General features: G+C 39.1%; 1 protein-coding gene across 3 annotated transcripts in view; it reads left to right on the top strand.

The window, feature by feature from the left end:
• SPTLC1 (serine palmitoyltransferase long chain base subunit 1) overlaps positions 1-21,299 on the top strand; it is a 60,705-nt gene that overhangs the window by 19,434 nt on the left and 19,972 nt on the right. For 2 of the 3 annotated variants that reach the window (XM_088838158.1, XM_088838157.1), the window contains exons 2-3: positions 9,120-9,252; positions 17,296-17,425. In XM_088838158.1, the coding sequence (XP_088694284.1) occupies positions 9,158-9,252; positions 17,296-17,425 (225 nt within the window). In that variant the 5' untranslated portion in view covers positions 9,120-9,157. Of the gene's footprint in view, positions 1-404; positions 478-9,119; positions 9,253-17,295; positions 17,426-21,299 lie in introns of all 3 variants that reach the window. The other variant, XM_055427507.2, reaches the window with a different exon arrangement.

Consider the following 21,299-nt stretch of genomic DNA (forward strand, 5'->3'; position numbering starts at 1 on the left):
AATGCATTGAGTTAACCAAGTTTTCAGACAGTAAAGCGTCTGCCTACAATGCAGGAGACCTGGGTTCGATCCCTGGGTCGGGAAGATTCCCTGGAGAAGGAAATGGCAACCCACTCCAGTGAGCAGCCTGGTAGGCTCCCGTCCATGGGGTCGCAAAGAGTCGAACACAACTGATCAACTAACAACCAGGTTTTAATGATCAAGCTAATATAACTTTTCCATGTTCTTAGTCATATGCCTAAATCTTTCCATCCCTCCTTTCTTTATATCCTGTCAGAATTGTCTTAGTTCTTATAAAGGAGGAAAAGCCAGGAAACTGGAAAGCTGTGTGGGTTAAAAAACAGGAAATTTCATTTTTGAATTCTTAAAGATAAATTATTACTATATATTTTTTTTCCACAAAGGCAGCAGCTTTGGCATCTCTAAAGAAGTATGGTGTGGGAACTTGTGGACCTAGAGGATTTTATGGCACATTTGGTATGTTTTCTGTCATATTTTTTAGACTGCTGTTTTCAACAATTAAGATCCAATCTGATTTCAAAACTCCTTGGAAAAGGTATCCTTAATTAGTTGTAGTGATAAGCAGGTGGACTTTCTAGAAGATTTTGTGTTTGAGACCATTGGTGGGAGACATGTTGATCTTAGGCTGACTGTCCCTTGTGTTGAAGGGCCATGGGTACCTAAGGCGCACTGTCTCAGTAGGACGAAGACAGAACTCTTGTTGCATTTGCCCCAAGAGACAGTGGTGTGAGGAGACTGTCTGCCGTGCGTGACATTTGTAATGGGAAGCATCTGGTTTAATTGGCTCTGCTCTATAGTTGTGCAGGAAGCCAGATCTTCCCTGTATTGTTGCTCTTGGCCTAATAAGGGCACCTTCCTTGTCTGCGTGGCTGTAGCCAAATGATGAGTATGGGGGAGCAGGAGTGCAGGGCTTCTGTACCCATTTGGGTGGGCAGGTGGTATTGCTCATCATTCTGCCCACATTGCATTGGTGAAAACATAACCCGGATCATGCCTCCAGCAGAGGGACTGGGGAGTTGCCCTAGCTGGGCAGCCACCACATGCCAGGAGCACAGTGAGAACAGATTGGGGGTATGGGGGGCAGTGATCAACTGTATAGCCCTTTTCTTTCTGGAATGAAGATGAAGGATCATTGATTTCCTTATGTGTGGCTGACCTGGGGATGGATTAGCTACATGTTAGGATGGTTATGATTTCAAACACAGTAAACTCCCTAAATCAGAGTCATCAAAGAAGACCTTGGAGTTTTATGGTGGTTTTTGTTAAATGTATATTGTTCTTTGCTTCTGAAAATGTCAGAAATGTTGTTATATAATTGTTCAAGTGAGTATACTACTGAAAACAACATTCTGGTTTATGAAATGTCAGAGGGTGGGGAGAGAGGCCAGGGAAGGAAGTCTCTTTTGTCTTCTCTGCTCATTTTCATTTCTTGGTCTGTGTTTTTTTTTTTTTTCACTTCTGCAGTTTTTATTTAAGGGAGCACCTTTCTTTATCCCTTAGCTAGTTTAGTGGTTGAATTATTTGTATTGGAAACAGATGATGGGAGTTGGTGTCCAAGAATCCTGCAGCTGGACGGGATCTTTAAAATCTTGTATTCCTGCGTCCCAGCTATTCAGAAGAGAGCTAAAAAGCTCAGAGAGGTTAACTGACTTCCTCATGGTCACACTGCTAATTAATTTCAATGCTAAAACTAGAAAACACGTTTCTTGATTTGCAGTCATAATGGGAAGATCACAGACTTTAAAGAGCTTAGATCAGAGCCTCCCTCTTTCTTCTAGCCTAATGCAAACATGAGTTGTTTGCCTGCATTTTATTGGTAGGGTATTATTTCCTTGATAAGAATTAGAAAACTAGAAAAGGCACTTTTTGTTTTTACAGGTTTATTTGTTGTAATCTGATCAACAAGCTTTTCTTTCCATGATCTGCTTGCTGGGGTAAAGAATTTGCTTTCTTAAAAGCCTCTTTCTAGCAGATTTTATTTGCTTGTGTGGCCTTGACTCTTGCTCAAGAAGACCAATAAGAGATATATTGTAAAATTTAGTGGAAAAGAAGTTTTGAATCTTTAAGACCAGTTTTCCTAGAACTGTGGAAATATGTTGTTGTAATCCCCCAGTCAATTTTTCATTTGAATCACCTGAAATATGCATAATATTATGCTGTGTGCTTCCAGATTTGTGTATGTGGGGGGTCTTTAATGATTTTTAGATTAATTTTTAAATTGCAATATAGTTGACAAAAAATATTTTTAGTTTCAAGTGTATAGTGATTTGATATTTGCGTGCATTATGAAATGATCACCATGATAAGTCTAGCAACCATCTGTCCCCAGAGTTATTACAATATTATTGGCCATATACCCTATGCTGTATATTACATTCCCATTGCTTATTTATTTTATAACGGGACGTTTGTACCTCTTAATCCCCTGTACCTAATTCTCCCCACTCCTCATTCCCCTTTCCCTTTGGCAGCCACATATTTCTTCTCTATATCTATGAGTCTGTTTTCATTGTGGTTTGTTTGTTTTGTTTTTTCGAGTCCAAGTATAAGTGAGATCATATGGTGTTTGCCTTTCTCTGTCTGACTTATTTCACTTTTCATAAAACCCTAAATTAACTTTCTTGATTGAATAATTCAGTCCATGATATAAATCTCAAAAAGGTTTAAAAAGATAGTGAAATCTTCTACCCACTGTCATTCTGCCTCCCAGAAAAGACAGCTACCGTCAGTAGTTTCTTGTTAATTCTTCCAGAGACTTTTTTTTGGTGTATGCAAACCACTTTCATACTTTTTCACCCCAGTTTTACAAAAATGATAGCATGCCACGTATATGTAGTATGCTGTTCGGGTTTGTTTTAAATTTACTCTCTCATGTGTCTGAATGTAATAAACACGTAGCTGTGTTATCAACTCTTTTGTGAACTACTTTATTTGTCACTGTGTCTTTCTTGGGCTTCCCAGGTGGCAGGCACAGTGGTAAAGAATCTGCCTGCCAGTGCAGGAGATGTAAGAGACTTGGGTTCGATCCTGGGTCAGGAAGATCCCATGGAGTAGGAAACGGCAACCCATTTCAGTATTCTTTCCTGGAAAATATCATGGACAGAAGAGCCTGGAGGGCTACAGTCCATGGAGTCTCAAAGAGCTGGACATGACTAAATGACAGGACACACCCACTCACACGTATCATTCTTTTCCTATTCAGGGAAAGTAGTTCAGGGTTCAAACAGACTGTGGTATCTGGGCAAAGATTGAAGATTAATTTGCAGTGTAATGATTTTGTAATAAGACACCAAACCTACTTCCTGGAGTAACGTGTAATGTTTTCTGAGTATATCATCCTTCCTGTTAACTTGCTTTGTTCCTTTTCAGCAGTTACCCATGCTTGCTTATCATCTTTTTTCCTTTCTTTGTATGTATATTGCATGTATTTTTACTTTTTGTTTTTTCAGTAGGATATTTTCTATGTTTTTCCTTACTCTGGAACCAATCACTTAAATTATTGTAGTTGTATTACATTACCTTGAAATTTCAGTGTACATAAGTTCAGGGAAGCTACCTGAGATCTAAGGCTATATTTTAAATCTAAAATACCCTCTACAGTTAAATTATTCTAAATATTTAGGGTACATTAACCCTTTGCACTGAGCATTAAGGCAGAAGTGAAGACCCCTTTCCTTTAATTTTAGTAGCTTGTGCGTTTGTGAGACTAGGATCTCTTTCCCTGGCCCAGCAAAAGGTTGCTTTTAATTTTGTCTTTTTCCTGAAAGGATCACTCAGGCATCTGTTTTCAGTGAAGAAAATGTTGCCTGGTTTAGCTCTTTTCTCAACATTTCAACTAATGAATGAAAATCACTTATTGGAAAAATAAATGTCCTTATTAAAACATTTTCCACTTATTGTTTGATAGTAAAATTAGGTGATACTAGATGACAGAAAAAAGAAAATTGAGAATTGAATTAAAATTCTTCTAGTTTCTTAGGCTAAATATTTTCCTGCCTCCTAAAGGCCCAGCAAGTTGTCTTATATAGTAAAGGACCATGTTAATCAGATTATTTTTTTAATGTGTATTTTAGAATCAGTCAAATGGTTTTATCAAGTTGTAGAGCCTTCCTTTTCTCTGAGGCTAATGCGGTCCCAGTGCCTTTGATAATTGCTTTTGTTGAACCTTTTTATTTTGTTTGTAATGCATTCAGATCTCATTTATTCGTTTACTCCTCAGGCCTGGGATCTGCCTTGCATATATAATGCATACTTGGCTCTATGGTCTTAAACTAAACCAAAAGACAGTTACTGGCAGGGTTTCATGGTGAGAGATAGTGACATTTAATTGTGTTTTAGAGCCGATAGTAAATAACTGTTCATTTGTTTAAAGATATTTTTTCTCTGTTGTAGGATCCTGACTGCATGTTTTAGTAGGAAAAGCATTTGGTCATAAAATTCCTAGATCTGCCACTTCCTTCTACCAGTCATGGAATTGTAGTTTTCTCAGTATAGGCAGGGAATGATCTTTGTGCAACTTAGAACATTTTGGTAAGAAGCACGTAAGATACTGTTTGTGAAAAAATACTGCATGCAAAAGCATTCTGGAAAACATTCAACACTGTTTTTGTGTTCTAATGAGTACATATGCGATATTTGTACTTTTAAGAAAAGTTGTCCAAGTCTCAGGTATTGAAAAAAAGTATGTAACATATAAATATGGTGATAGAAAATATAGTAGGTTGTTTTTAAACTGTTTTAAATTGGCAATTTTATGGTTTTCCCTCTGAACAACAGGCTGGAACTTGGCCATAATACCTCCTTTTATTCTGATAAATAGGAAATTGAACCAAGTGGCTTTAATATAAGATAGTCCTTATATTTGGATATCCAGGATTTGGATAGCTTCATTAGAAGATAACATATCTGATATTTCCTTTTAAAAGAAAAAAACATTTTATTTTATTCTACAAATATTAATTTAGTTGAACAAACACACAGCATACTGCTTTTTCCATGCCAGGCATTATTCTAAGTGTTTATAAGCATTAACTCTTGTAATTCTCCTAACAATCCTTTCAGGTAGGTACACATGTTGCCATTTGACAGAGGAAGGTCCTGAGAGGAACAGAACAGTTTTAGGCCTGTCTGGAGTTCACGGCTGGCAGTGAGGGAGCCCAGATCTGAGCCCCTGTGATGATCACCATGGCCAGGCTCTGTGCTTGGTGTGGGGCATCCTGCCTTAGCCTTGCCTCCCATCTGTTATGTTCTAGTGAGGGAGCAAGTGCCAGAAAGGGCAGCAAGTGCTGCGAAGACATGGAGGCCTTCTGGTCACCTCCTGCCATAGCCTCTTGCCTGCCATATTGTTTCCTAGCAGTGAATTAAAGAATGCTGCATGCAAATCTATGAATCTAATTGTTGAAATGGATCATACACACACAAGATAGACATCCAGAGTCAAGAATATCCCTGGCAGTTTTTTGTTTGCTGCCTCCCCCGCCCTTTTGTTGAGAATTTCTTCATTGCAGAGTAGTATCATACATAACAAGAAGTTACACAGCTGTCCTTGTTCACCTGTCACAAAACCTGCTTTGCAAGGCTGACATCAGCTAAAGCCCAGTGTTTTTAGTTAGCAGGAGAAAAGGCCTGTGTTATTTAAGCTTCTGGGACTAGACAAGAACCAGTAAATCATTGACTTACTGTAGAGAGATTCTTCTTACCACTTCATGGTAATGACATAAAAATGGTTATGAGTATGTGTGATGAGAGTATTAACATAATTTATCAAGTGAGTTGCTAACTAAACCCTTAAAGCAGAGCCAAGATGTGTTTGTTTTATTGCTAATCAATGAAGAGAATCATTTATATTTACAGAATGATTTTAAATCCCTTTTTGTGGTTGTCAGAAAGTTTGTCTGTATCCATTGCGTGTTTTTTCTTTTTGAAATGGAGATAATGAATGAAAGCATTTCACTGTGACTTGGGTAGTACTTCTGCTAGCTAAATTGTTGAGATTTGCCATAGATAATTCCCGGTTTAGAGGTAGCATTGTAATTTGAAGGAGGCCTCCTCCATGGGACCTGCCCTCTCATCTGATCAGAAATGAAAGGCAGCAGAGTGGTGGGGGTCTTCGTATAGGGAGGGTGCTCAGAGGACACTTAACAAAGAGGAAAAGGAAGGAACACCTGAGACATGCTTGTGTTCAGCTGCATGGAGGAAGCTAGTTGTCTGGTGCTTTTCTGCTTTCCTTGTTCTTGTCAGATTTTTGCCTGAAACCTTTCCCTGGCAACATACCTTACAGAATGGCGGGCAGGCAGGAGCAAAATCAAGTCTGTAGACTTGGTGGTGTTGCTATCACAAGTTTGATGCTTGAAAAGCTAAGCACTCCTTTGGTACCATTTCGATCAACCGGGATGCATCTTTCTAGTCCTTGTTATTGTGAAATCTCATGTTTATTTAATATTGATCTAATTAAAGTATCAGTTTATAAAAATAGCTATTTGATTGGTAATGGAAATCAAGTGATATTTCATGTATTTTGTATGTAATAGGCTATATGGGAGTGCTTCCCTGATAGCTCAGTTGGTAAAGAATCCACCTGCAATGCAGGAGACCCTGGTTCGATTCATGCGTCAGAAAGATACGCTGGAGAAGGGATAGGCTACCCATTCCAGTATTCTTGGGCTTCCCCTGTGGCTCAGCTAGTAAAGAATATGCCTGCAGTGCAGGAGACCTGGATTCTATATGTGGGTTGGAAAGATCTCCTGGAGAAGGGAAAGGCTACCCACTCCAATATTCTGGCCTGGAGAATTCCATGGACTGTATAGTCCATGGGGTTGCAAAGAGTTGCACACTACTGAGTAGTTTCACTTTCAGGCTATATTGGTATACTTTTAAACTTATAAATGGGCAGAAGCATGCCTATATTATTTTTTATCATTGCTTGATTAGAATGGGGTAAATAGTTCATTTTCACAGTTCTGTATCATCCTTTAAGAATGAAGTAGAATGAAGTAGACTTTGATTTATTTTATTTTTTGGATATTGCTGCTAAATTTTCTAATTCCTCACTGTACCTCTCTTACCATCAAATTGGGATTTAGTTTGGACCCTCTGTGTTGTCTCATCTCTCGCTCAATGACTGGCTCCCACCCCTGCAGCCTTCAGTTCATGATTGAGGGACCTCTGCCTTTAGCCAGAAGTCACTATGGAGGTGTTGCAGTTCTGAGTGTAGAAGGGACCCAAATGCTTCAGACCAGGAGACTGAAGGCACAGCTTAGTCTTTTGTCTCCCCTGTAGGCTCAAAGTTCTCCGTTGAGAACTGCCAGATGCCTCTCTTAGCTGTCTCACTTTGTCAAGTGGCAGGAGCCCTGTATTTCTTCCTGACCCAGTGCTTATAAGAGTATCTTTGTGTGATACTTACTAAATGTTTAATTAACAGTTGAATTAACTGAGATAGTTAGACAGCCCTCATCTCCTTTTTAAAATGTAGTCCTTTGTGAAGTTGTATCTTTTATAATTCTCAATTTTGTCTCATTAATTAAAAGGCATCGCAGTAAGATTAGCTTGCCTCTGATATATCAATAAGTGGGTTTACAGAGTTTAGACACTTTGGTCAAATGTTCTAAAAAGTGGTTTATTCCTGTTGCTGAACTTACCCCTCCCTGGAAGGTGATGGAAGCTTTGTAATTAACTAGGTCCGTGTCCCTTACCATGGAAATATTTAGTCCACTCAGAGTCCAGCTTTGTTAAGCTGGATTAAGTTGTTTCTTTTGTGTATCTCAGTCCTTCAGGTCTTTTTCCTTCTCCCCTTTCTCACCAGGAGTGCCTCTGGTGGGGAGGGGCATACCGCAGGGAAGGCTGATGCTGAAGGGATCTCGGTACGATGTTCCCATCTACAGGTCCTTGACATCTAGACTGAAGGGAGGGTTCTGCTGGGCCATCAGCCTTCTTCACCACGCCTTACTGGAGAACATCTAGGTCCTCTGCCACTGCCTACACTTCTGAGTTCCTCTCAGTGGACATGCCCCGACTCTGTCTGAAAGTCTGCCTTTACTCCTCTGAGCTCGTCCTCTTTTTGAAACTACAAGGCTAGAGGGGCCTGGCTGCACTTTCCACGTGTCAGCTTCTGAGTTCTCCTTGCACAGGGCATGGGTAAAACGCTGATCTAGTTCTCCAGGCTTGGGTCCTGCTGAAGTTAAAAGAGCTAAAGGAAGTTAAAAAATTTTTTCTGCTCTTGGGTAATGCTTCAAGAAACCTTAAAGTTTTTCAGTTCAAAGCCAGTCACTATACTGATATTCCAGATATTGCTGGTCTTTTCATCTGAGGGCCTGGGAAGGTGAAAGGCTATATGGAACCATGATGTTAAGAGAGAAGAAAAAAAAAAGTTTAATAATTACACTTTATCCTTATATCAGCATTCTTCCTAAGCTGCTTCCATACAAGGACCATATATATAAATATATATATATATATATATATTTCTCTTTGTACTCTACATTTGAATTCACCAGTACTCTTAAAAAGAAAATTCAGACAGAAACTCAGTCCTACAGTGTAATGGCAGGTGCCACCAATAAATGCTGATACAAACTGTCAGTGGAAGGACCACCATAGTTGAGAAAGTCTCCCTCTCAATGCAGAGTGTGTGGAGTTCTTTTTAACTACTTTGCTTTTGTCTTTCTTTTCCTTTTAAAAGCTGGTTGACAGTTGTCTTAATGCTGGTTTGGTCACTTCTGCTAAAATGCAAAAATGCATTGATAAATTAACGTTGTATGTTGATAACACCTCAGCATTGTTGATTGAGAGAAGTTAAAGCAGGCAAAGTGACAGGGCCTTGAATTCTTACTGCTAGAGTGATATGAAAGCAAAACCCAGAGTCAGAGCCATCTCAGTCACATATTTATGGACAAATGAGCAGCTGACCAGTTCACAGAGTATAGAAATAGTTTGGGCCTGGAATTATCTTAGTAGATATTGTATAACTTGTAACTAAAAACAATAACATTTGACCACAAGGTGACTATTAATAACTAAACTGCCTATGTTATTTTCTTTCTTCTTTAGTCAAGAAGAATTAAAAGACCTTTTAACCATTTGACATTTTACTCTTGAACTAGATGTGCACTTGGATTTAGAAGACCGCCTGGCAAAATTTATGAAGACAGAAGAAGCCATAATATACTCATATGGATTTGCGACTATAGCCAGTGCTATTCCTGCTTACTCTAAGAGAGGGGACATTGTGTTTGTGTAAGTAACCTTTACCTACATTTCTCATCAAAATTCCTTTGGCAATAATATTGGCCTTCCTAGAGAATGTCTCCTGTTAGAGATTATCTACCTAAAATATTGATTTTTTTTTCTTAACACTGAGAAGGTCAAACTTCTGCAGGAAAGGGCCAGCCCTCTGCCTTCCCTGTGCAGCTCCTGACAGCATGGTGTCCTTGTGAGTCTGTGATCATAACCCACTCACACTCCCTGCTAAATCACCCCACTTCTCAGCACCCTCGCTGCAATTCCTAGTCTCTGCTGATCTTGCTCCATGGCTTGTTTAGAACACTGTAGTCATGAGCTGGGGACTCATAAAAGGACTTGTGTCTCTATTTTTATGAACAGTGGAAGCTATTAAGTGACGTGTGACAAAACCAAATTCTGGCTACAGTGTTAAAGAGGAAGCAAAAGTCAGTCTGAGACCTAAAATTACAAGTTATTTAATAATCTGTGCAGAAGATAACAGAGGCTTGGGCTAGCGGCAGGTACTTTTGACGCTGCCTGTAACCTGCTGCCTGGGCTGTGCCAGCCCTCACTCTGCTCCTCCCCTCTATGGTAAACAGCAATACCACACATCCAGTGCCCATGTATGTTTGCTTCTGGAAAGTTAAGAAAGTCCCCAACTAGGGACTAGATTTTTAATGAAGCACAGTTACAAATACAATGTCATCCAGTATTGCTTTGTACAAGTTCAGTTCAGTTCAGTCGCTTAGTTGTGTCCAACTCTTTGCGACCCCATGAATCACAGCACGCCACGCCTCCCTGTCCATCACCAAATCTTGGAGTTCACTCAAACTCATGTCCATTGAGTCAGTGATGCCATCCAGCCATCTCATTCTCTGTCATCCCCGTCTCCTCCCACCCCCAATCCCTCCCAGCATCAGAGACTTTTCCAGTGAGTCAACTCGTTGCATGAGGTGGCCAAAGTATTGGAGTTTCAGCTTTAGTATCAGTCCTTCCAATGAACACCCAGGACTGATCTCCTTTAGAATGGACTGGTTGGATCTCCTTTCAGTCCAACGGACTCTCAAGAGTCTTCTCCAGCACCACAGTTCAAAAGCATCAATTCTTCGGCGATCAGCTTTCTTCACAGTCCAACTCTCACATCCATACATGACCACTGGAAAAACCATAGCCTTGACTAAACAGACCTTTGTTGGCAAAGTAATGTCTCTGCTCTTTAATATACTATCTAGGTTGGTCATAACTTTCCTTCCAAGGAGTAAACGCCTTTTGATTTCATGGCTGCAATCAGCATCCACAGTGATTTTGGAGCCCAAAAAAATAAAGTCTGACACTGTTTCCACTGTTTTTCCATCTATTTCCCATGAAGTGATGGGACCAGATGCCATGATCTTTGTTTTCTGAATGTTGAGCTTTAAGCCAAACTTTTCACTCTCCTCTTTCACTTTCATCAAGAGGCCTTTGAGTTCCTCTTCACTTTCTGCCATAAGGGTGGTGTCATCTGCATATCTGAGGTTATTGATATTTCTCCCAGCAATCTTGATTCCAGCCTGTGCTTCTTCCAGCCCAGCATTCCTCATGATGTACTCTGCATAGAAGTTAAATAAGCAGAGTGACAATATACAACCTTGACGTACTCCTTTTCCTATTTGGAACCAGTCTGTTGTTCCATGTCCAGTTCTAACTGTTGCTTCCTGACCTGCATACAGGTTTCTCAAGAGGCAGGTCAGGTGGTCAGGGATTCCCATCTCTTTCAGGATTCTCCACAATTTATTGTGATCCACACAGTCAAAGGCTTTGGCATAGTCAATGAAGCAGAAATGGATGTTTTTCTGGAATTCTGTTGCTTTCTCCATGATCCAGCGGATGTTGGCAATTTGATCTCTGGTGCCTCTGCCTTTTCTAAAACCTGCTTGAACATCTGGAAGTTCACGGTTCACATACTGCTGAAGCCTGGCTTGGAGAATTTTGAGCATGACTTTACTAGCATGTGAGATGAGTGCAATTGTGTGGTAGTTTGAGCATTCTTTGGCATTGCCTTTCTTTGGGATTGGAATCAAGACTGACCTTTTCCAGTCCTGTGGCCACTGCTGAGTTTTCCAAATTTGCTGGCATATTGAGTGCGGCACTTTCACAGCATCCTCTTTCAGGATTTGAAATAGCTCAATTGGAATTCCATCACCTCCACTAGCTTTGTTCGTAGTGATGCTCTCTAAGGCCCACTTGACTTCACCGCCCCATAAATTCCTTTTTGAGTTTAAAGTCCAGAAAAAGCTTACAGTTAACAGTTAAACTTGTATGCTTCCTTTGTCAGATAATAAAAACTATATTGTCCTTTTGATTTAGTTGCTGGGAAACCTAGTCTGAATGCACTTTCAAGTCTTATGCTTGGTATCTTAGAACTTAAATTTCTAGTACATCATTAGACAGCTTAATTATTTCTTTGTACATAATTTTAAATATTCCACCTAAAATCTGTTTGAAGTTAGGAACACTGGAGGTAGAAGTGGTATTTAGTAAATGGTTTAATGAATTGTTTTTGATAAATTCATTAGGCATAGGCAATATGCCCAAGGTTTCATTTTCTCTCTTTTGTAGTAAACCATGATAATACTTTGTCTACAGATCTCAGAGCAGTGGTTGTTCATCTACTTAAGTCTTTCCTTGTTACTTTATCTTTCTGTTACTTTATGTACCCTTTTCTAATGTAATGCTTTATGTTGAGATAATTGTGGCTTTACGTAACCTGTAAGAAATGCAGAGATTTTCTGGACCCTTTACCTAGTCTTCCCCAAAGGTCTCCTCTTGCAAAACTGTAATACAGTTTCAAACTGTAATGTAGACAGTGATAAAGTCAAGATAATCCCTGGTGTTGTCACACCCATGTCCCTTCTACCCTGCTTTCTCTTTAACCCCTGGCAGCCACTACTCTCTTCTCCCATTTCTGTAATTTCACCATTTCAAGATTGCTGTACCAATGTAATCATATAGTAGGTAATATTTGAGGATTGCCCTTTTTCATTTTGAATGAATTCTCCAGAGATTCTTCAGAGTTGTTGTGTAAAACAGGAGTTTGTTCCTTTTGATTGCTGAGCCACATTCTGTAGTACGGATACACCAAAATTTGTTGAACCATTCACCTCTTAAGGATATCAGAGTTGTTTTTAGTTTGGGGCTATTACAAGTGAAGATGCAATAAATATTCATGTACAGGTTTTTCTGTGAGCTTAAGTTTTTATTTCTTTGGAATATGGACCAAAGAGTGCAGTTGCTGGTCATGCAATGTTACACATTTCATTTTTTAAGAAGCTGCCAAACTTTTCTAGAGTGGCTATATTATTTCACATTTCTGTCAACAGTATATAAGTGATCTAGTTTCTCCGACATCCTCAGCAGCATTTGGTGTTGTCACTATTTTTTGTTTTAGCCATTCTATAGGTGTATAAAGATATCTCATTGTGGTTTTAGTTTATATTTCCCTGATAACTAGCCATACTTAACTGTTTTTAGACTTTGTTAGTCTTGGCGTTGGAGAAGGAAATGCCAACCCACTCCAGGATTCTTGCCTGGAGAATCCTATGAACAGAGGAGCCTGGTGGGCTGCTGTCTATGGGGTCACACAGAGTCAGACACGACTGAAGTGACTTAGCATGCATGCATGCATTGGAGAAGGAAATGGCAACCCACTCCAGTATTCTTGCCTGGAGAATCCCAGGAAGGAGGAACCTGGTGGGCTGTTGTCTGTGGGGTCACACAGAGTCGGAAACTACTGAAGTGACTTAGCAGCAGCAGTCTTGGCATCAGAATAATGCTTTATGAAGTCAATTTGAAAGTGTTCTCTCCTCTTCTAGCATTTTGTGGAGAAATTCTATAAACATTTGTTAGAATTCTCCAGTAAAAACAGTTGAGCCTGGAGTTTTTTTTGTTTTGTTTTAGAGGTATTTTAACTATGAATTTGATTTCCTTAGTACTTATAAGGCTACTTAAATATTGAATGAGATAAAGTGGTTAGTGTTTTTCAAGGAATTGGTCCATTTCTTCTGAATCATCAAATTTATATGTATGGCATACTTTGTGGTATTCCTTTCTTATCCTTCTAATGTGGTATACCTTTATTATCCTTTGAATGTCTGGAAGCTCATTTCCTTCCTGACTGGTAATTTCTGTCTATTCTCTTTTTTGTCATTTTTGCTAGACATTTGTGATCTTAAAAAAAAAAAAATCAACTCTGTTTCATAGATTTTTTTGTACAGTGTATTTTTGTTTTCATTTCTGCTGATTTCTGGTGTATCTCTTGTCTCCTCATTTTTAGTTTATCTTATTCTTTCTAGGTTCTTGAAGTGGGAACTTCAATTACTAATTTGAGGCTTTTCTTTTTTTCTAATGTGTTAGTGTTATGAATTTACCTCATCACTGCTAAAGTTGTGTTCCATGGATTTGACGTGTTTATTTTCATCTTCATGTAGTTCCTTGTATTTTATTTTCCTTAATACTCTCTTTGACCCATAGGTTATGCAGAAGTGTGTTGTTCAGTTTCCAAACCTTTGGAAAATGTAACTTTGTTAGTTTTGTGGCCTGTGATGTGGTCTCTCTTGGAATATGTTCCATAGTCACTTTAAAAAAGAATGTTCTGGCAAATACAGAGAAAAGCCCGTATGAGGACAACAGAACACATCACTTCGTGATCGGACACATGATTAATTTCCTTCTTTACGCGTTTCGGTTTTTCATATGATAGTATTCAGTGATCAAATGTTACACTGATCGTTATTTGTTAAAAGTCAATGATATGCAAATTAAAGCTAAAAGAAACCACACAAAACATTTATTTGCCATTTCTGTCTTACAATCCACTCAGAGAGAGGTAGTTTTACATGTTGACTTCCTAAGATATATTTCTACATATCATAGTTTTAGTGAAACAAAAAGTTTCATATGAAATTTTATTTACCTTTTGAGGAAAATTATTTTTCTCCATTATCATTAAATGTGCTGTGCTATGCTTAGTTGCTTAGTTGTGTCTGACTCTTTGTGACCCCATGGACTATAGCCTTCCAGTTTCCTCTGTCCATGTGGATTCTCCAGGCAAGAATACTGGAGTGGGTTGCCATGCCCTCCTCTCAACCCAGGGATTGAACCCAGGTCTCCCGCATGGCAGGTGGATTCTTTACCATCTGAGTCACCAGGGAAGCCCTGTCATTAAATAGGAAAACAATATTCTGATGAATGGAGTGTTCTGTAAATGACAATTAAATCTTCCTGATTGGTGTTGTTGAGTTCTTCTCTATCCTTGCTGATTTTCTGTTTGGTAGTTCTATCAAACTACTACTACTACAGTTCTATCAAACTGTTGTTGTTTGTCTATTTCTTCTTTCATTTTTTCAGTTTTTGTTTCTTACCTTTTGTAAGCTCTGTTATGTGGTACATATTTAGGATAAGTTTTCTTGACAGATTAACCCTTTTTGTTATTATATAATGGCTCAACAGTTAGTTAGAACTGGACGTGGAACAACAAACTAGTTCCAAATAGGGAAAGGAGTACGTCAAGGCTGTATATTGTCAGCCTGCTTATTTAACTGATATGCAGAGTACATCATGAGAAACGCTGGGCTGGATGAAGCACAAGCTGGAATCAAGATTGCTGGGAGAAATATCAATAACCTCAGATATGCAGATGACACAACCCTTATGGCAGAAGGCAAAGAAGAACTAAAGAGCCTCTTGATGAAAGTGAAAGAGGAGAGTGAAAAAGTTGGCTTAAAACTCAGCATTCCGAAAACTAAGATCATGTCCCCATCCCTTCATGGCAAATAGTTGGGGAGACAGTGGAAACAGTGACAGACTATTTTTGGGGGCTCCAAAATTTCACTGCAGATGGTGACTGCAGCCATGAAATTAAAAGATATTTGCTCCTTGGAAGAAAAGTTATGACCAACCTAGACAGCATATTAAAAAGCAGAGACGTTACTTTGCCAACAAAGGTCTGTCTAGTAAAAGCTATGGTTTTCCAGTGGTCATGTATGGATGTGACAGTTGGACTATAAAGAAAGCTGAGCACCGAAGAATTAATGTACTTATTTGGTTCTCTTCTTTGGAACTCCACAGATTTGAATGTTGCATATTTTATTATAATCTCACAGGTCCCTGAGACTCTGTTCTTTTCTTTCTAGTCTGTTTTCTCTTTGCTATCTACATTGATTTGATTTCTACTGTTCTGTCTTTTTAGCTCTCTGATTCTGAGCTCATCCACTATGCTTTTTCTCTTGACTATTTTCTTTTTCAATTCTAACATCTCCACAGGATTCTTTATTTTTTCCCTCTCTCTGCTGTGACTTCCTGTTTCTTCATTTGTTTCAAGCATGTTGGTAATTACTCATTGAAGCATGTTGGTAATTACTCATTGAAGCATTTTCATTGTGATTGCTCTGAAGTCATTGACAGATAATCCTGACAGCTTTGTCATCTCAGTACCTACATTAGTTGAATTTTTTTTTCCATTTTTGATGTTTTTTGGTTCTTGGTGTGACAACATTTTCATATTATGCTAATATAGCTTATGCTTTATTTAAATGTTCTGATTTTTTCTCTCAGTCTTCCAACAGGGGCAGGGGCCACTGCTGCCTCATTACTGCCAGATGGAAATACAAGTCCAGGGTCTCCACTGGGCCTCCATTGACACTGACATGGGGTTATTTTCATTTCTGCTGGTGGTTGATGAGAGTCCTACTTTTCTCTGAGCCTCCCCTGACACACCCTAAGCATAGAGAGGGGAGAGTGCCTCTCATGCAAGAGGGTTGGAAGTTGGAAGAGGGTTTCTCCACACGGTCTTTACAGTGGGAGCCACTTGTTACTATCCAGTAGGGATACATATAAGTCCTGGTTGTCTTCTGTGACAACTCCCTTGAGGGCATTAGGGAGCCTTGTTATGACCTTCCTAGGGCTAGAGTCTTTGCTGATGTGGAGGGGACAGGCCCAGGTTGTTTTTGATTTGGCTGCAATAGAGACATTATTGGGCTTCCCTCGTGGCTCAGAAGGTAAAGAATTCACCTGCAGTGTGGGTGACCTGGGTTCGATTCCTGGTTTGGGAAGATCCCCTGGAGGAGGGCATGGCAACTTGCTCCAGTATTCTTGCCTGAAGAATCCCTATGGACTTAGGAGCTTGGCGGGCTGCAGTCTGTGGGGTTGCAAAGAGTCAGACATGACTGAGTGATTAAGAACATACGCAGGGACATTATCATTTGCTGAGCTGCCCCCTTTCCTGTCCTTTTGGCTACGGAGAGCAGACTTTTGTCAGACCTTTTTTGTCTATGCCTGTTGGTATTTCCAGTTTGCCTGCCGTATCAGTTCCCAATCAGGAAAATCCAGGAACTTGTTTCATGTCATTTCACATCCCTTGCTTGTCTGCTTTTTCTTATTTTTCAGTATTGTCTTATATTTGTTTTATACACAATGTCCAGGATTTTTGGTTTTACCCAGTGAGAAAAATAGGAAAAATTAATAATGTCTTTCTCCCCAGAAGTAGAAGTCTTTAATACACTTAATTTAAAAAATATACTCCACCCTCTTACCACAAATAAGTCAATTTGGAGATCGTACTGAAGTTTAATCTACGTGACTCAGCCTTCTCCCCTGGGTTATGTAGAGTCAACAGTCCAGTATTCATTTTCATGGTAAAGTAATGGCAGAGTGGTGGCCAGTCAAATCAGAGATGTTATTGATGATAAGATACATCAATGTTTCATTTAGTTTTCAGAATGAGAAAATTACTGTGAATAAATTAATATGCCATCCATACAGGAAGATGCATGCTTATTTTTCAAAGGTCAAAATATGGCAAGAGTGTGCTTCTTGGAGCAGAATCAGTATGGTAGTTAGGTGGAAAGACTTGCAGAGTGAAGTGCAAACAATGATGTATTAATGTTCAAACATATTTTATCTGTTTACCCTGTTCAGTTTAACAAGTGGACATTGGTCAACTTAAAAAAGCAAGCATTCCTTTTCTGAGAATGTTGACAAGACCCTTTAAACCCCAATCTGGTGGGTCTGTCTTTCTTGCAGAGATAAAGCTGCCTGCTTTGCTATTCAGAAGGGATTACAGGCATCACGTAGTGACATTAAGCTATTTAACCATAATGATATGGACGACCTGGAGCGACTACTGAAAGAACAAGAGATTGAAGATCAAAAGGTAAGATTCTTTTGAAGAAAATTATACAGTTCTTTAGTACTTTCTAACCAGCTAAATTATAAATGAAATGGTAATTTGTCATGAAAACTTGCCTGTGGATCACATTTGGGTATTAAATAAGGGTGTTCTTGCTTGTTAAATGTACCTCAGGTTAGAAAGCCAAGTATGATAGTAATTGCCTCATCATTGTCATCATTATATGTGGCAAATTTGGAAGAAGGGTATCTAGGCAGCTTTCTAAAAAGAGAAAAAGAAAAACAGCATGCACTTTGGAGATGGAGGAATATATATACTCAACTCTACAGAAATAACACCAGAATTCATTACAGTGTTAACAGGATATACCTAGTGAATTCAAAATAGACTTATTCATATCAGAATAAATCATGTATCAGTCCACTGGAAAAAACAGTGTGGCAGCGTATCTTAATTTATGAATTTATGTGAGACTTCTGACCCCAGCCTCATCCCAGAGCTCTAAGGGACTGCTTCCTATGGGAAGCAACTGCCTCAAGCGTGGTTTCCTTCCCTTCTGCAGCCTGTTTACACTTCTCAAGCACCTGCATAGCTCCTTGGGGCAGGGAGGGAATTCAGTTCAGTTCAGTCCAGTCGCTCAGTCGTGTCCGACTCTCCGCGACCCCATGAATCACAGCACGCCAGGCCTCCCTGTCCATCACCAACTCCCGGAGTTCACTCAAACTCATGTCCACAGAGTCGGTGATGCCATCCAGCCATCTCATTCTCCGTCGTCCCCTTCTTCTCCCGGCCCCAACCTTTCCCAGCATCAGAGTCTTTTCCAGTGAGTCAACTCGTCGCATGAGGTGGCCAAAGTATTGCAGTTTCAGCTTTAGCATCAGTCCCTCCAATGAACACCCAGGATTGATCTCCCTTAGAATGGACTGGTTGGATCTCCTTGCGGTACAAGGGACTCTCAAGAGTCTTCTCCAACATCACAGTTCAAAAGCACCAATTCTTCGGCAATCAGCCTTCTTCACAGTCCAACTCTCACATCCTTACATGACCACGGGAAAAACCATAGCCTTGACTAGACAGACCTTGGTTGGCAAAGTAATGTCTCTGCTTTTTAATGTATTATCAAGGTTGGTCATAACTTTCCTTCCAAGGAGTGAGCGTCTTTTAATTTCATGGCCGCAATCAGCATCTGCAGTGATTTTGGAGCCCCAAAAAATAAAGTCTGACACTGTTTCCAAGGTTTTTCCATCTATTTCCCATGAAGTGATGGGACCAGATGCCATGATCTTAGTTTTCTGAATGTTGAGCTTCAGGCCAACCTTTTCACTCTCCTCTTTCACCTTCATCAAGAGGCTTTTTAGTTCCTCTTCACTTTCTGCCATAAGGGTGGTGTCATCTGCATATCTGAGGTTATTGATATTTCTCCTGGCAATCTTGATTCCAGCTTGTGCTTCTTCCAGCCCAGCATTCCTCATGATGTACTCTGCATATAAGTTAAATAAGCAAGGTGACAATATACAACCTTGACGTACTCCTTTTCCTATTTGGAACCAGTCTGTTGTTCCATGTACAGTTCTGACTGTTGCTTCCTGACCTGCATACAGGTTTCTCAAGAGGCAGGTCAGGTGGTCTGGTATTGGGGGAGTGGAACTTGCTCCTTGTTGTTCTGATAAAGGGGGAAATAGAGGAAACGTGTTCAAAGCATTTATTTGTCCCTGACAACAGGGGTGGAGAAGGTAGTTCTGGTCTGTGGTTCTGCAGCAGGAACCACTGTATGTAGATGTACTAGTCACCCTGTCACCAGAGCCTTGCTCTGAAACACCTCTTTCAAGTGGACTTTTCTACTGCAGCTCATCCATTGCTAGAGTAACTGATAAAGATGCTCATCACATTCTTAATTTTGTGTTAATCCCCATTTTCCTAGATCCTTGTTTTATTTCTTTTGGATTCAGTTGTCTTTGTTCCGGTGATAGCCTAGGAGCAGCACTGCATGATCATATACATTCTTGTGATGAATATGCGTAGACTGCTATTCTGCGATAGGTGTGCTGTAAGCCGTGTTTTGTAATTATACAATTTAGAAAAATCTGTAGGTACTAGGGAACATCTTAAAATTGAGACCATACCACCTATGAATTCTTTCTACAAATTGTAAAATGATGCCCCTTATTCTGATTCAGTAATAGAATACTACTGTATTGAAGAACACTGCCGTAGAAAGTATGACCAATGAATTGGTCTGCTGTAGAGTTATTTTGTCAAGTTAACATTGTACAAATTTGGAAGACAACATGTTCAAGTTTTGTGTGTATGTATTTTGTAGGATTTACAGTCTGTAGAAATTTTTAAAAGTGAATAACCAGGAATTATCTTAAAATTTATTTCCATTTTATAGTTTTTACCTTTTTATAATTAATTTATACCATATTTTCCTGCCAAGAGTAAGCTTTCTAAATTACTTTACATTTTGATTTTTAGAAATAAATCTTTTTAAATTTTATTTTCATATTTAAATTTTTATATATTTTCTACTTAGATGCTTGTTCTTACTTTGAAAGTGAGTTAAAATATTGCAGTTTAGTCTGGATTTGGATCAAAGTTTTTTTGTCAAAAATTTCCCAACTATTGGGGTTCATACGTTTTTTCATTCCTTTTCTTATAGCGTTCTCTTATCCCATATTAATCCTTCTTTAAGAAAAAAGAAAAAGTATATTAAAAACAGCAGTTCACAGAAATACAAACAACTGAGCAAATAAAACATAGTCTGACCTCACTAACAATTACAGAAATTAGGGTAAAGGTTTTTGCCTGTCTAATTAGGGAAAACTTTTGTGGTAGTAATCAGTGCCACACTGATGTATGTGATGATGCAAAGGGTCCTCCTATAGCTCTGATGAGAGTTTCAGTTGTGACAGTCTTTCTAGAGGATAAATGGGCGCATATATTCTAGGATTTTTAAATACCCGTATCCTCTGGAGTTCTATCTTTAGAAGATAAGATAATCAGAAATGGTGTCAAAGATCAACCGATATTCACAGTGTGAATTGGAAAAACCAAATGAGGGAAACAACTAAATCCAACACTGTGGGAATAATTAAGTAATCTGTGGTATATCTATAAGGTGAAGTAGTAAATCTCCATTAAAATCATGGCTTAAATAATATTAAATGGTGTAAAAATGTTCACAAATAATATTTTTAAAACTCACATCCTAAAACTATTGCAGCAAAATCCTGATTTAAACAAAGTAAGTTAATCAGTGTGTAGTGTGATAAACTCATTTGTTAAATTCTTTTTTGTACTTTTCCATTTCCCAAGAATATTATAAGAATAAAATATTCCTTCATTGATTATTTTAAGATCATAAGAAAGATACTTCATTCTTGAAAGGCAAGGAGAAGCAGGATGCCCCCATGTCCTCACCTGTGACCTCCCAGGAGACCCACAGCCTTCATGTTTGAGTTAATGGTGGAGTGAAGATGACCAAGAAAATTCAATGATGTAAACTTTTGCGTATTTCAGTAGACACTTTTTTGAGCGTTACAGCTGTGGGTTCCACAATATACCTTAAAGAACAGCTCTGATATTTGAATTTCTAGTTGTTTATTAGAAGCAGGAAAACTTTGAGTAGAAAGGTGATGGCAAACTCTGTCTATGGAATTTTTTAAGTGCAGCATACCTAAAACATCAACAGATTGAGCGATGGGAGAGGTTTATTAGTGACTTGATGTCAGTGGGGTGTGGAAAGGCATGTGTTATTTGAGAAAGTCCCTCCACTACACCCCCTTTGAACATCACTGGATGAAGCCATAGTCAGTTTTACTTGACTCAGTTTTGAGGAATAAGGAAGATAAAGGGTTTCATTTGTTTTTCGGTTGACAAGGGAGATCAAGGTTTGTCT

This window comes from Moschus berezovskii, chromosome 7 (assembly GCF_049115385.1).
Source record: "Moschus berezovskii isolate FMDL1 chromosome 7, NW_MosBer_1.0, whole genome shotgun sequence".
NCBI lineage: Eukaryota > Metazoa > Chordata > Mammalia > Artiodactyla > Moschidae > Moschus > Moschus berezovskii.